Source organism: Populus nigra, chromosome 18, assembly GCF_951802175.1.
Source record: "Populus nigra chromosome 18, ddPopNigr1.1, whole genome shotgun sequence".
NCBI classification, from domain to species: domain Eukaryota; kingdom Viridiplantae; phylum Streptophyta; class Magnoliopsida; order Malpighiales; family Salicaceae; genus Populus; species Populus nigra.
The window spans coordinates 11,139,480-11,153,439 of NC_084869.1; the positions used below are offsets into that span (position 1 = coordinate 11,139,480).

Genomic DNA, 13,960 nt, shown 5'->3' on the forward strand with positions numbered 1-13,960 from the left:
GACATGATAATTTGTCATTTTTTACCATGTATAGCAACTCCATATGCCACCAGAGAGCCACGGGGAACTACCATACATTGATGTATGCTACACACTCATTAATATTTTAATATATTAAATTATTAAACAACCTTTAAAGGTGTAACAGCCAAGTCCAACCTGTCAAATATTGTTCGCTTTGGTCCATAGGCCTTACGGATTTGTTCTTGGCGACCATGCATGGCCCCAAAATGCTTCTTTCAGAGTAGTGCAACACACTAATTTTGTCAGATATTGTCCCCTCTAGGCCTCCCAGCCCACCCATTCTCAGGGCTTCCACCCAGGTCCCCCTCAGGGTTTTAAACGCGTCTCACAAGTTAATAACCAACATTACTAATAAGGTCAGCTATCAAATCTTCATTCGCCGATATGGGATATTACAAAGGAAATCTTAAATATTACAAAAAAAAACCTATATTGTAAAGATGAAAATGCCCTTTCAAACTCGTTTTAAATTTTTTTTATTTTAAGGTTAAATATGTTATTTCACTATGCTAAAAATATGAAAAGACAAAAAAACCCACTATTCAAGTTCAATATTTTTTTTAACTTTTAAAGGTATTTATGTTATTTTATTGTGTAAAGAAAGTAGAAAATATTGAAAAGCCCTTGAATAAAATGTTTATATTTTTTTAATTATAAGGGCAACAAAGTTTTATTATGTAAAACAAAAGTAAAGAGACGAAATTATCCTCATAGATCTCAACTACTCATAACATCAATTAGGTTATGTGTGGTTAATGTCACATAATAGGAGGAACAAATACAGAAAGGACATAAACGTATTTGGTTGAAGAAACAAAGATATAGATAAAGATATAACTATAAAAATAAAGATGTTTCTAAGATAATTTTGGAGTGAATTTTTATCCTTAAAAATATAAAAAGATTAGAGAAGACATGTCCCTTGTCCCAACTATCTTCATATCTTTTGTCTCAAAACTAAACATTATCCTATGAGTTTCATATGCATACACGTGTATTTGTATGCATACACTTAGTGTGTGTTTGATAATGAAATGCATGGTATTTTTTTCAAGTGTTTATATTAAAATGATGTTTTTTTATTTTTTTTAAGATGAACACATCAAAATTATCGAAAAACAATTTAAAAATGACTTTTAAAAAGTAGAAGTTACCACAATGGAGCACTTAATCATTTAAAAATGGTTGAGTATTTGCATTCCATACAAACAAATTAAGGTTGCAACATCTAGTTGAATTAATGTTTTAGCTTGAGATTTTAGTTGGAAAATAGTAAACTTCACTAATTTTGTTATTTGCAACCCATCTTCAATTAACATGGCAGTATTAGTTCATTTAAATTGAAATGAGTGATAATGATATTCCATATCATGGATTATATAAGGATAAAGAAAAATGTCATTTTAACATAAATCGACTACATATTATAATCTAGCTCAATTAGCTTTAGCTAACTAGGTCTAGCCCTCCCTCTCAAATTCACATGTTTAGAAGGTAGAGAGTAGTTTAATAAGGCATTTAAGAATTCATTTTCATCTTACACACGTGCTCTAAAATGTAGGTTGTTAATATAAGAGGGATTTCTTGAGACTTCTAGCTTCTTAGTGGCTTCAAGAATAAATTACAACGTTAGGAAAAACTACAATCACACATTAATGAAGTTCTAAAAAATTTAGGATTGGATTGGTTTTCTATAACTGCATATTAGGTTGAGATGTGTGAGCTTAAATATTGGTTTTGTCTCTAAGCTTGGTTTTTTATGCAAAACAAGTCCTCTATGAAAATAAAAGATCTTCTAGCACTTAATAAATGTAAGATGAGAAATAATGAACAAAAAAGAAAAATAAAAAGAAAATTGCTAGTGGAGTGTGATTGAATGAATTAGTATGAAGTTTTTAAATGAACTTGCATTGCTTGAATGTTTACTCGGTGACATGAGGTATTATAGATCTTGGTCACATAAACTTACCCCGTGAAGCATGGTGTTGCATGTACCTCGTATTTAATGGAATTGCAAGTTTTATATGATGCGTGAAGTGTAAAGTTATCGATTATTGTACTATTGGTGGAGAGGATGCTCGTTATTGTTTGTAGTGCCTTGTGTGGGTAGGAAATAAATATTAGCAAGAAATGAGATATCTCTACTCTGCAAAGAAAAATTAATAAATATCAGTGGGTGATACACGATGTCATTCTGACATCTTAAAACTAGAAAATATACTGAGATTCGTGCTTGATAAAGGTACTATATTAAAGTCTAAAAGACAAGATGGGCAGCCTATTTAAGGATGAGAGTGATGTCATATAATTTTGACCTGCAAGACCATAATAGCTAGACGTTCGAGTTTGGCTCTAACAACGAACAAGTCTAGCCATTCAAGCCTAAACTAATGGGTTGTTTAAGAGTGTAGTAATAATTATTTTTTAAAGTGTTTTTTATTTGAAAATATATCAAAATAATATATTTTTTATTTTTTAAAATTAATTTTGATTTCAATATATCAAAACGATTTAAAAACACTAAAAAATATAATTTGAAGCAAAAAAAATTAAAGTTTTAATAAAAAAAACAATTTTAATCTTAATTTCAAACAAACACTTAAATAATAATAAAAAAAAAATCTAGCGATTCAGGTATAGTTTAAATTGAAGGATTTTTGTAATTTTTTTTATATATATATACCTTCACACGTAATTCTCAAGTTATTGCATGCGCCCATATGGAACTAACATAGCATTAACTTTGAAAAATTAAGGAGCATAAAATCCTCCTAGTGCTTCTTAGTAGACACCACCTTGATGATGCCGGCCATCATGGAAGTTAGGCAGCCCACAACAATGGAATTATCTGGAATTTGGAATACCGTCTGATAAGGATAGGACACTGACGCCACATCAGCACCCTACAAATCATAGGGCCTCTAGAGCCGCCACCATCAGTTCACTGTGAATAAAAGCATGTTCGAGACACCTAACCTTTTACTGTGTTTTTAAAATATTTTAAAAAAATTAATTTTTTTTATTTTTAATTAATTTTTTAAAATATATTTAGATTATTTTGATACGTCGATGTTAAAAATAATTTTTTAAAATAAAAAATACTTTAAAAAGTAATCACAGTCACACTTCTAATAACTTATACTTTTCAAAATTATTTTTAAAACATTTTATTTTATTTATTTATAATTAATATTTTTTTTATGTTTTTAGATATTGTGATACGTTAATATCAAAAATAATTTTTAAAAAATAAAAAAATATTATTTTAACATTTTTCAAATAAAAAATACTTTAAAAAATAATTACAACTCCATTTTCAAACCCCCAACGTTTACTTTATCTGAGGTTTCACAAAATTTGACATTTGCACTCGATCTCCCACGTAAAAGGACTAAAATTTCCAACATATGACTCATTCTTTATTTTTTTTATTCTATAATAATAAAATTGTTTTATTATAGTTCTTGAATTCAAGTCGATAATTAATCACAAATATTTTCCAGATAACTTGATTGATTTACGGGTCACTAGGTAAATCATTTTCATTAAAATAAATTATTTTTTATGTTAATCAGGTTAAATTTAACTAAAATAATTAATTTTTTAAAAAACATTAATATTATATTTGTTTTAATTAAAAATTTAAATATAATTCAAGTTTCTCGGGGCTATTTATCAAATCGACCCAAGTTTAGCATGAGTTTTTAACATTGAAGATAAATTTCCATTATAACCGATTTAAAAAATACATTATGGAGGAAGCATACCTCCTTGAATATTAAACCAACTCATTGAAATTGTCATACACGATTCAAACAAGCTAACATATATTTTGGTTCACTAAATGGATCATCAAATTCGATGTAATAAACCAATGGCATCTTAAAATTCGTGTCCAAAATGACATGACAATGACACTATTGACAGGTAGATTCTAGATTTGAATCATCGCTTACATCATTTACTGTTTCTCTGCTATTATGATCTAGTGTGATTTTAAAAAGTATTTTTTATATAAAAATATTTTAAATAATTTTTTTAGATTTTTATTTTTATTAAACATTAATATATTAAAATTATTTAAAATAATTAAAAAAATATTAATTTAATGTTTTTTTTAAGTGAAACAGGAAGTTTTTACACTCTTATAAGTTTATATACTCTCAAACACTTCCAAGCTGTTTAAAACTTTTAAAATTGAATTTTAACTTTAAAAATTAAATTAATTTTTATATTAATTTTTTTTTGAGGATATTGATTTAAATTTCAAATGAAATTTAAATTTTAAAAAATAAACAAAAACAAATCAGGTAGAAGACCCTTTAGTTCGCTACAGTAATTTGAAATAAAAAAAAATACTCATCTTTCTTTTCTCTCAAAAACAATTAATTGCAGAGTAAATCAGAGGGGGTTGGATGTAGATTTTTGGGTTCTATGTTGATAGAGTGATGCTTGCCATTCAAGTGTCTTTGCAAACCGAATATATATCTTGAAACTATACTCGTGTAATTTTTGTTAAAATGCTTTTAGATCAATTTAGTGGTACTATAAAGCTTAAAAACTCTGCAATGGAAGTCATTTCGAAGTTTTCCATATTAAATAAAGCATATGTTTTTTTTTCTTTTTATGTTATGGGTTCTTAGAACGAGATTGTATATAGCCTGCCTGAACTAAATTATTAATGGTTGATGCTCTGTTCTAGATCATAAAGATCCAAAGCGTGACACCAAGTAAGCAGGGCAAAATGGTATAGGGTAAAGGAAATCACAAACAACTAGAACAGTGAAAGAAATGAAAAGCGGTCTATGAAGGCTAAAGAGAGCTCAGTTTTTCTTAACGCCGTCGACCGGAGCTGCAGCTTCTTGTGCAGGTGAGTTGAGCAAGTCCCAGGCTTCAATCCAAGTAACCATGGCATCACCAAGTTTATTGAAGTAAGGATCAACAGGGCTAAGCTTTTCCTTGACCAATTTGGAAAGCTCAAGGTAGCATTGCTGCACGGTCGTGCAATCTTTTGGAAGGACAACAGATTGGAAGAACGGGATGATGTCTTCCTGCCAGTATATGCCCTTGTATTCCTTCTTCAAATTCACGAATGGATTGCTCGCCTTGCTATGCCAGATGTATGGCAGTCCTGTCTTCACCCCGAGACTCAGATGATCACAGATTACCTGAAATCCACACGCATTGAAAGGGGTCTGTGTATGCCTATCATTTGGAGCGTCAAGAAGATAAAAAAATACCCACTGTAGTATTTTATAGTACGTCTCTATGTTTGGTATTGTGATAGCTGTTATGGTTATGATTTTAAAAAAACTATTTTATAAAAAGTATTTTTAGTTGAGGTTGGTTTAGAAAAATATATGTTTGGTTAAAACTGTAGTTAAAATTAAGGTTGAATAAAAAATAATATAATATGTTTGGTTAATAATGCTTTTCAAATTGAGATTATAAAATAACTAAAAAACATATATATTAATATTGATAGTTTTTAATTGAACTATTATACATTTAACTACTGCTAATATTACATCATGAAATAAATAGTACTTTATATAAAATATTTTTTATTATTCCATTAAACTATTTACAAATCCATCATATATAAATTTCATCCGACAAGAACTACAGTTTTCATGACTTGCAACAAATTCATAAATATAATATGGTGGTTGACGCGCGCCAACACATTCAGTAGTTTTTTATTGTTCCATTAAAAAAAATAAAAAATTATAAAAATAATTAATTAAAAAAAACACACAATTCTAAATATCACAAAAACCTATTCATAATTACCATCTAATTTCAAAACATAAATCAAAGTGTTAGGTCCACACATATAATCCAAAATCAATTATTTTTTTATATATAATAAAACTAATTAATTATTAATACCTTTTTATTTTAAAAATTATTTATTTATTCTCTATGTATTTTCTTGGAAATGAATTAAAAATTAAAAATATTTTTTTTATAAATAATACACAAAATAAATTAATTTTTTAAATATATCTCTTTTTCAAAGTTATCATAATTTTTTCTAAAATAGTAAATTTAATATATAAATATCATAAGAATACAATGGCATCAACTAATTTGAAATCTCTAAATCAAAAGCTTTTCTTTTTTTATTCTCATTCTTTATTTTTCATGTTTTCTAAACAGCAACCATGGCAAAAGCAAGACGGACTTGCTTTTGCTATTTTTATGTTTGGAACACATATTTATGTGGGACTCATACATCAAAAAGTGTAACCTGTTGTTAATTAAACACATTATAATTATAAACACAGCTAAACATGAACGCAATCACGGCAACAAAAATGAGAATTAGCACTAGAAATGGCAGTCGAATTCTGATTCCAATCCAGGCAGAAGTAATCCATTACAAGCTCACAGAAGAAGTTCGCAACTTTATACGATTACGTTTAGCCCTTATGCCATTAACGTAGATTTAAACATCAAGATCTACAGAAAACGAAGCACCAGTTGCATTTTCATGGCAATCAAAATAGTCTACTCATGTCTCATGCATTCGGTAAGTCATTAACAGAACGCTGTCAGCCAGGAGTATTTTTTTCACCGTTAAATCCTAAAGGCAAATTGGTAGCAAAACAGATGAAAAGTGATCGAGATATTACCTTGGCACACCAGCCAGCCCACATATCATCATATCTCCCAATGGGTTGGCCGTCACCCATGAGACCAAAGTACATTGCAGGGCCAATCAATTCCCTGTCAAAAGCAAGGTTCATTCCACACATTGGGAACAGGGTGCCTTTTGGGATTGTCAAAACAGCATCCACATACCTGTGTGAGCTAAATTTAGAATACAATTAGACAAACATTGAGCCAAAAGCACACTTCTTTTGATATTTTGAACAAAAACGAAACAATGCAAACAAGATTGAGTTCAATTTGCAAGCAAGACAAATCACAGCCAAGACCAAGAAGCAGTGTCCAATATGCTATTGCTATTGGTGCAGAGTTAACCTGGTGTTACGTTCGAGAGGCTTGACAAGCTGAGTTGGGGCATCATAATCAGGAATGTTTAGCCAGAGTCCATGCGAGATAGCAGTAGGCACACCTCCTCTCAGGCTAAAAGGGTATCCTCTCACAAAATCAACACCTTCTCTAAACGGATCATAAAGAGTGTTGAAGAAAAATGGCGTAGATGGTGTCAGCAAATTCTGTATATGCTGAGCCAATGCATTTATCTCCTTCCCACTTGGATCCTTACCGACCTTCAATCAAAGCAGCAAGATTTTCTTAAAAAAATAAAAATAAATAAAAAGATAACAAAACCAAAGCAAATTCTGAAAAGTATTTTTTTTAATTAAAAATATATTAAAATAATATATATATATATATATTAATAAAAAAAACTAAAAAAATTAAACCAATAACTTTTAAAATATATACCAACACAGTTTAAAAAGTAAAAAACAAAAATAAATAGTCTATCAATTTCAATGTGGGGCCCTCTCGGTCCCACTCCAAGTTGACTTGTCATAAAAAATTTCACTCCTTAGACTCTAAAATGAAAAAAAAAAAACCCTTACAAAGCAATCATCATCGATGGTGAAGATATACTTCTTCTTGGAAACCAAGAAACCAAAGCAACGACAAGCAGAATCCTTGAAGGAGATACAACTAGATTTAGGACCTAGAACCCGATTCACATCATTCCTGTTATAAAGCTCACAATCAAAGCCATCAGGGACCAGGATGTTCTTGCTAGGATCCCCATCCTGGACAATAATAAGATGGTAAGGCTGAAAGAAAGGTCTCCACTGCTCCAAGAAATCTAAGTTTCTTATAGTTGGGATAACAATATCAAGCTCATCTTTCAGAGGTGCTGTTACATGGGATGATGGTTGAGCCATTAGTGTGTTTTGAGGGGATTCTTGATGTCTTGAGTGTGTGTTGTTGGCGTTTTGAGTGTTGGAGTTTGTTCTTATAAGGGATGGAAAGGAGAAGAAGGAGCGTGGAGTTTGAGGTTTGAACAAAACGAGGAGGGAGTGAGTTAACTGTTAAGGGAAGGGAAAGACATTTTTGGACAACCTCTTTCTACTGAGAGAAGAGACTCTTTGTTGCTTGTGAGTTTTTTCTTTGTTTTTTATGTATTTTATTTATTATGCAATGAACGTTGAATGAATATCATGTGTTTCTTCCAAACCCGATGGATTTGGATTTGTTATGAATAAAAACTTTGTTTAGTGGATGTTATTTATTTATTACTTGCGATTTGATTGGAATTTGTTCTTTTTATCTTATTTATGCGAAATGAGTGTGCCAATCACTACCATAAATCCGTTTTTATTATTATTTTTTATTTTTTATTATTATTGTTTCTTTATTACTGTCTTTTAAAACTTTTTATCTAGGTGCAATTTTTTAAATATAATATGAGGATATTACAATTACAAATTATACTAAAATTTTAGGTAAAACATAATAGTAATTTATAGTAACTTGATTTTTTATTTCATTTTTATCCTTATTTTTTTTAATTGTAGCACTAACTATGTATCAATTTATTAAAGTTTGTTAAGGATAAAAATTCAACAATAAAAAAATAAAAAAAAATCATACGACAAATCTCAAATTTGATAGAAGAAGTTCTCTTTAACCACCTACTTTCTTTTTTCTTTTTATTTTGTGGTCATATAATTTTAACTTTAGTTTAAAATTTTATTTATTTAATATTTTAGTCATATATATATATATATATATATATATATATATATATATATATAAAGTTTTAGGGATGCTTATGCTATCTTTATGAACAACTTTTTTAGGTCGGTTATGAATCTAATTAACTTTTTTCTATATATAAAAATAATAAAAATATATATAAATTCTAATACTATTGAGACTTAAACTCCATTTAACCCACCTAGCTAGATCCTTGATCACACAAGGCGTTGTGTGCATGGCATAATCCATGTGAATTTTGCGCACATTAAACCTACATTTCTCATTCTACAAACAAGAGTAAAGGCTGCATAAAACAAGAAGAAGAATTTGTTGTTCGAAAAAGAAAATCTTGATATATATTGCATTATTATAACTCATGAACTTCACACCGCTGTAATTTCTCTTCCTGCTTCTTCTTCAAGGCCCTTCCAAATAACGTGACTGAAACTGAGCAAGGGCTATCATCAAGAGAGCGTTTTGGACTGTGCCATTACACGTTTAACAATGTTAGATTTCCCGTGACCACCTCAAGACTAATAAAGGGAGACTTTTAATTTTATTATTATTATTATTATTATTATTTTGTTAACGTGGGTATCTGAATCAGCTTGCGAGTATCTCAACTAATTCCATGGATTCTAAAATTAACGATCATATAAGTCTCCAGTGGCCATTATATTAGCAACTACAGAGCTCGAACTTGAGATCACAGGAAGAGCAAACTCCTTGGTCTCAAACTCTTATTATTGGATCATCTACTAGATAGTTACTTTTAATTTATTATTTACAAAGAGGGTACATGAACATTCAAGGATTATTTGATATAATGTTTTTTTTAAAAAAAAAATTATTGATTTGGGTTTTGTCTTTTAATCTATAATCGGATGGGTTGAATCTGTAACTATAATTCTTTCATGTTTATAAGAGAAAACAACACAAGATTGCAATATATTAAGTACAAGTACTTGTATTTTTGAAAATTAATTAGAATTGATAATGATGTTATTTATAGTACAACTTAGTGGTTTACATATAAACATGTAATAATTAACTCACAAAGTAAATAGTATTATTTTCTTTCTTAAGATAACAACTTACTTTGAACAACACCTGTATTTTATTAATTAATCATAACTCATACAATTACGAAGTAATTAGTTCAATTATAAAATGATAAGATTAATTCTTATAGTAAAAAAATAATTATCTAATACGTCGCCTGAAGACTGTACTATAATTATAACACCATGATATAAAATAAAAATAAAAATAAAAATGGTAGAAACATATATCTTAACACCTAAAACAGTATATATAAGAGAAAACACACCATGATCGATCCTTTTGAGAGATTTTCTATTAGAAAATCTCTCCAAAACTACTAAATTAATTATTGTTACGAGTTAGTAGAGTTCTTCTTCTTCCTAAAAATCTCCTTTACAATAAAAAAGAGCCCAAGATCCATTACGATTGAAGATGGTTTGAATTAACCCTGGGCAGGAAACCCAGTGAACAAGTTTACTGACCCACATAAAAGAGTGATTACGAACAAGGATATTTTAATATAGGCAAGGCTAATAAACACATAAAAACAGTAAGGTGAAGCCCATAGAAGTTGTCAATGGCCTTGTGGCCCGCATCCTTTCCATGCTATCAAGACCCAACTCTCCTCTGATGCCCCTATTGGGCGAGCATGCATGACGTAGTTTTGCAGCCCTCAACTGCCATGGATATTCATTAGCAATTTTTTTTTTTGAATTGTATTAAAATAATATTTTATTTATTTTAATTTTTAGTTTTTAATTTTAATTTTTTTGACATAACAAATTAAAAAAATTTAAAAATATATTAATTTTAAATATTTTTTTAATTTTAAAAAAATAATTTTAACTATATTTTCTAACATTAAAGATTACAAGTATGAAATAATTATGTCAATTTATAAGTTATTGGGCTGAGTTTAACACCCATATTTTATAACAATTAACAGAGTCGTGGGTACTAAGGAGCAGGGTTTTGGAACTCGGCCTAGGTATTAAAAAGCAGAGTTTTAAAACTCGGCCTGACAGTTAGCCTGAATTACAGATTTTGACTAGATCATCTAGATTAATTTTTTTATTTAAAATAATATTGTTTTGATAAAAAAAAATTAACGGGTTTTTGACTGGATCTTGTCAGGTCATTCTAGATCATGATTTCCTTTATTTTTTTTAAGTCGACCCGGTTTTAATTTCGGGCCAACCTATCAGATCAGATCGAGTTTCAAAACTATGCTTTGAGTTTACGGATGGCTAATCCTTTTTACCTTTTGTTCCTATAGCCAAGGTAACAATAGCTGAGTTACAATGTATTTAAAATATATTTGAATTGAAAAATATATCAAATTAATAATTCTTCACACTATCATATCATATCAAAAGTATTTCAAAGGCATTTGAAAAAGAATGACAAGTACAAACACATTTGCAAAATCACCTCTACCAAACGTGCCATGGCCAGTACGAAAAATGTCATAAAATAATATTCCTTTAGTCTTTTTATGGAAAGTTAAAAATACTCTATAATTTCCAGTACCATAATCTCTCCTTTGATGGATTGCAGTAAAGATCCGCTCTTGATCCTATCATAAATCGTGCAATTAGAATAGAAAAATTAAAAAGGAAATGACAAAGTAACACAAAGACAAAAAAAATTTTTGATGAACACCAAATATTTCTTGTGACTTTTATATCTTGTAAATTAAAATATAGGTAAGTTGATCTCGATATTTTATATAAATAAAAAAATAAAATTTTATGGTAAGATAATAAAGTTTAATAATACCATGTTCATAAACATATTATTTTAATAATATCATTTTTTATCTTTTACTTTGCTTTAAATAAATATTTTTTTAGTATTTTTAGATTATTTTAATACACTGATATCAAAAATAATTTTTTAAAAATAAAAAAAATATTATTTTAATATTTTTTGAGTAAAAATTACTTAAAAAACAACTATAACCATATTTTCAAACCGCACAATGCATGACAATATTAAAATATATTATTTCATGTTTTTCAAACAATATTATTTCTTCTAAAATCTTGCAATTGCAGTGCTAATCTTGAAAAGAATCCCTCGAAATCTTTTTAGCAAAAAAATCCAAACCCGTGAAACGACATGGGACTGGCCCCTTCCAGAGTGTAAATTCCATATCCCCAGAGAGATATGCTTACTTGGGTTTCATTGATTTTGTCATCAAAGTCTGACAAATCACAACAATTAAAAACATCACTGTTACTAATTATAAAGCACCAACCAAACAAAAGTCTAAAGATTTGCCTTTGGATTGAGCAGGAAACAATCAAGACAGTACTCTAAATCAACGTGATCATACCCTCTAATTAATAATGCAAAATAATTAGACCATCGAAGCCACAACATTCATCCATTGTTCTTCACTTCCATCACCATGTCTATATGCCATACGAAAATCAAAGACTTTCCCCAAAATATTAACCCCTCCCTGTTGCTGCAAGAAAACATTAAAGGCTTCCAACATGCAAAAGCAACATTTTTTCCCTAAACCCTAAACTAAAAGTAAAACATATATATGCTTCTTACATGCCCCGCCTCCATAGATTACCCCATAAACGAGAGTTCAGTAAACCCACTATAGCCGGTAAAACCTTCCTAGCCAGGCCCTTGTGGTTATTATTGTACCCTGAAGAATGTACTGTCATCACCTCCATTTCCAGGTTCCCAGTCAGCTCCCCACACCCCACTATCTCCTCTCCGGACACAACCTCAATCTCTCCACTTTCAAGATTTTCTTGCACTACCATCACTTCACATTCAGCTTCAGGCACTGATTTCTCAGGTGTATTATCAGATTCAAAATGGCTCATCATCAAGACCTTACCTTTCTTCTTGCGTCTCTTGTGTTTCTTTGGACACTCAATAGTCTGCACCAAATGCTCATCAAATGCTTCAATAACTTGGTGGATAAAATCTCTGTTTGGAGATGAGTCCCATCTATACCAAAACCTAGTGTAGCAATCAAAACATCCACATTGAAAAAGAGGAACCTCCTGGCCACGATATTTGCCATTCTTGTTGGCAGTGGTAGGGGCGGTCTTGGTTTGGCATTTGTTTTTAGGATGTTGAGTGACAAGTGAAGATGGGTTTGTTGTGGTGGTGATAAAAATGGACCTTGCTATCAAGTAAGCCAAAACTTCACGATCTTGGTTAGGAAGAGAGAGGGCTAAAGCTAGAATAGTCACTGGCAGTAGCTTTAACACTGTGTCGGGATCTTTATCTGGAGATTTGGATGATGGTGGTGGAGGTGGGTGCACTTTGCCTTTTTTCTTAACCTTCATTTTCTTGGCTTACCATAAAGACTCACTCTTCTTCTCCTTTTCTTTGTCTCTCTGGCGGAAAGGAAAGATATTTAATTTAATGTCAAGGACGAGGACTTTTTGTTTAATTTTCCCGAGTCCCAAGAGAGGGAATATAGGAATGGGACCTATAGGGGTTGGATTGATGCATTGTTTGCAGAAACGAGAGGTCCTTTCAAACTTTTATCTGTTAAGAGTGTGTGTATGTGTGTTTTGTTTTGTTCCTTGGGAGAAGTTTATGGCTTTTCTTGGCAGCTAACAGAAACATAGCCTAAAAAGCCTTACTTTAGGGCTTGAAGCAGGAGACCGGCTATTTCAGGCATCTGTTTCTCTTTTGTGACTAATGTGGTGCTTTGCTTTTTCACTGTGTGACTGCATGTATACACAGGTTTATGAGAAACAAATGCTCTTTTTTTCTTAAGGGTTGGCCTTGGAACTCAAAGAAAAAAACAGCAGATAAATACAGCTTTCTTGCTCTGTAAGGACAAAGTCCCAAGTGAGTATCCATTACAATTTATGTCCATTTAAAGGTTAAAAAGAAAACAATGAGATATCAGATATAACATATCATTGTTGTTGTGGTCAGCCCATCTATATCCATGCTAAATAAGAAATTAAGATGACAAGAGTACGATAAGTTAGTATTATTTTCCATTTTCTAGCATGAAAATCCAAGCCTGGCAACAGAACAAATTGCGGGCTGAAAATCACTAGCAGGGATTGTTATGTATCGTTGAGTGCATTTTGGCTGGGAGGAAAGACAAATCAATCAATCCATCCAGTTTTATCCAAACTTGGCTGACCATTTCATGCTTCAGGTATACTTGTAATAATCCATGTCTACATTCAGTTGG

The 13,960-nt window shown here is 30.4% G+C and overlaps 2 protein-coding genes across 2 annotated transcripts; both read right to left on the minus strand.

The window, feature by feature from the left end:
• Positions 1-4,640: 4,640 nt before the first annotated feature.
• On the minus strand, positions 4,641-8,114 carry LOC133677873 (UDP-arabinopyranose mutase 1-like). The gene is made up of 4 exons (XM_062100008.1): positions 7,584-8,114; positions 7,015-7,265; positions 6,663-6,831; positions 4,641-5,192 (listed from the first exon to the last, which is right to left on the minus strand). Exons 1-4 carry the CDS (start codon positions 7,905-7,907, stop codon positions 4,848-4,850), a joined length of 1,089 nt encoding a protein of 362 aa, XP_061955992.1. The 5' UTR covers positions 7,908-8,114; the 3' UTR covers positions 4,641-4,847.
• Positions 8,115-11,908: 3,794 nt separating this feature from the next.
• Positions 11,909-13,423, minus strand: LOC133678998 (uncharacterized). The gene has a single exon (XM_062101553.1). The coding sequence runs from the start codon at positions 13,086-13,088 to the stop codon at positions 12,330-12,332; it is 759 nt and encodes a 252-aa protein (XP_061957537.1). The 5' UTR covers positions 13,089-13,423; the 3' UTR covers positions 11,909-12,329.
• Between the last annotated feature and the right edge of the window lie 537 nt (positions 13,424-13,960).

Excerpts from the sequence above, each read along its gene's own strand:
- LOC133677873 (XM_062100008.1), bottom strand. The coding sequence starts at position 7,907 with ATGGCTCAACCATCATCCCATGTAACAGCACCTCTGAAAGATGAGCTT. Across the intron at positions 7,266-7,583 it reads CCATCGATGATGATTGCTTT|GTCGGTAAGGATCCAAGTGG; the intron begins GTAAGGGTTTTT and ends CTTTGATTGAAG. Across the intron at positions 6,832-7,014 it reads CCTCTCGAACGTAACACCAG|GTATGTGGATGCTGTTTTGA; the intron begins GTTAACTCTGCA and ends TAGCTCACACAG.
- LOC133678998 (XM_062101553.1), bottom strand. The coding sequence starts at position 13,088 with ATGAAGGTTAAGAAAAAAGGCAAAGTGCACCCACCTCCACCACCATCA.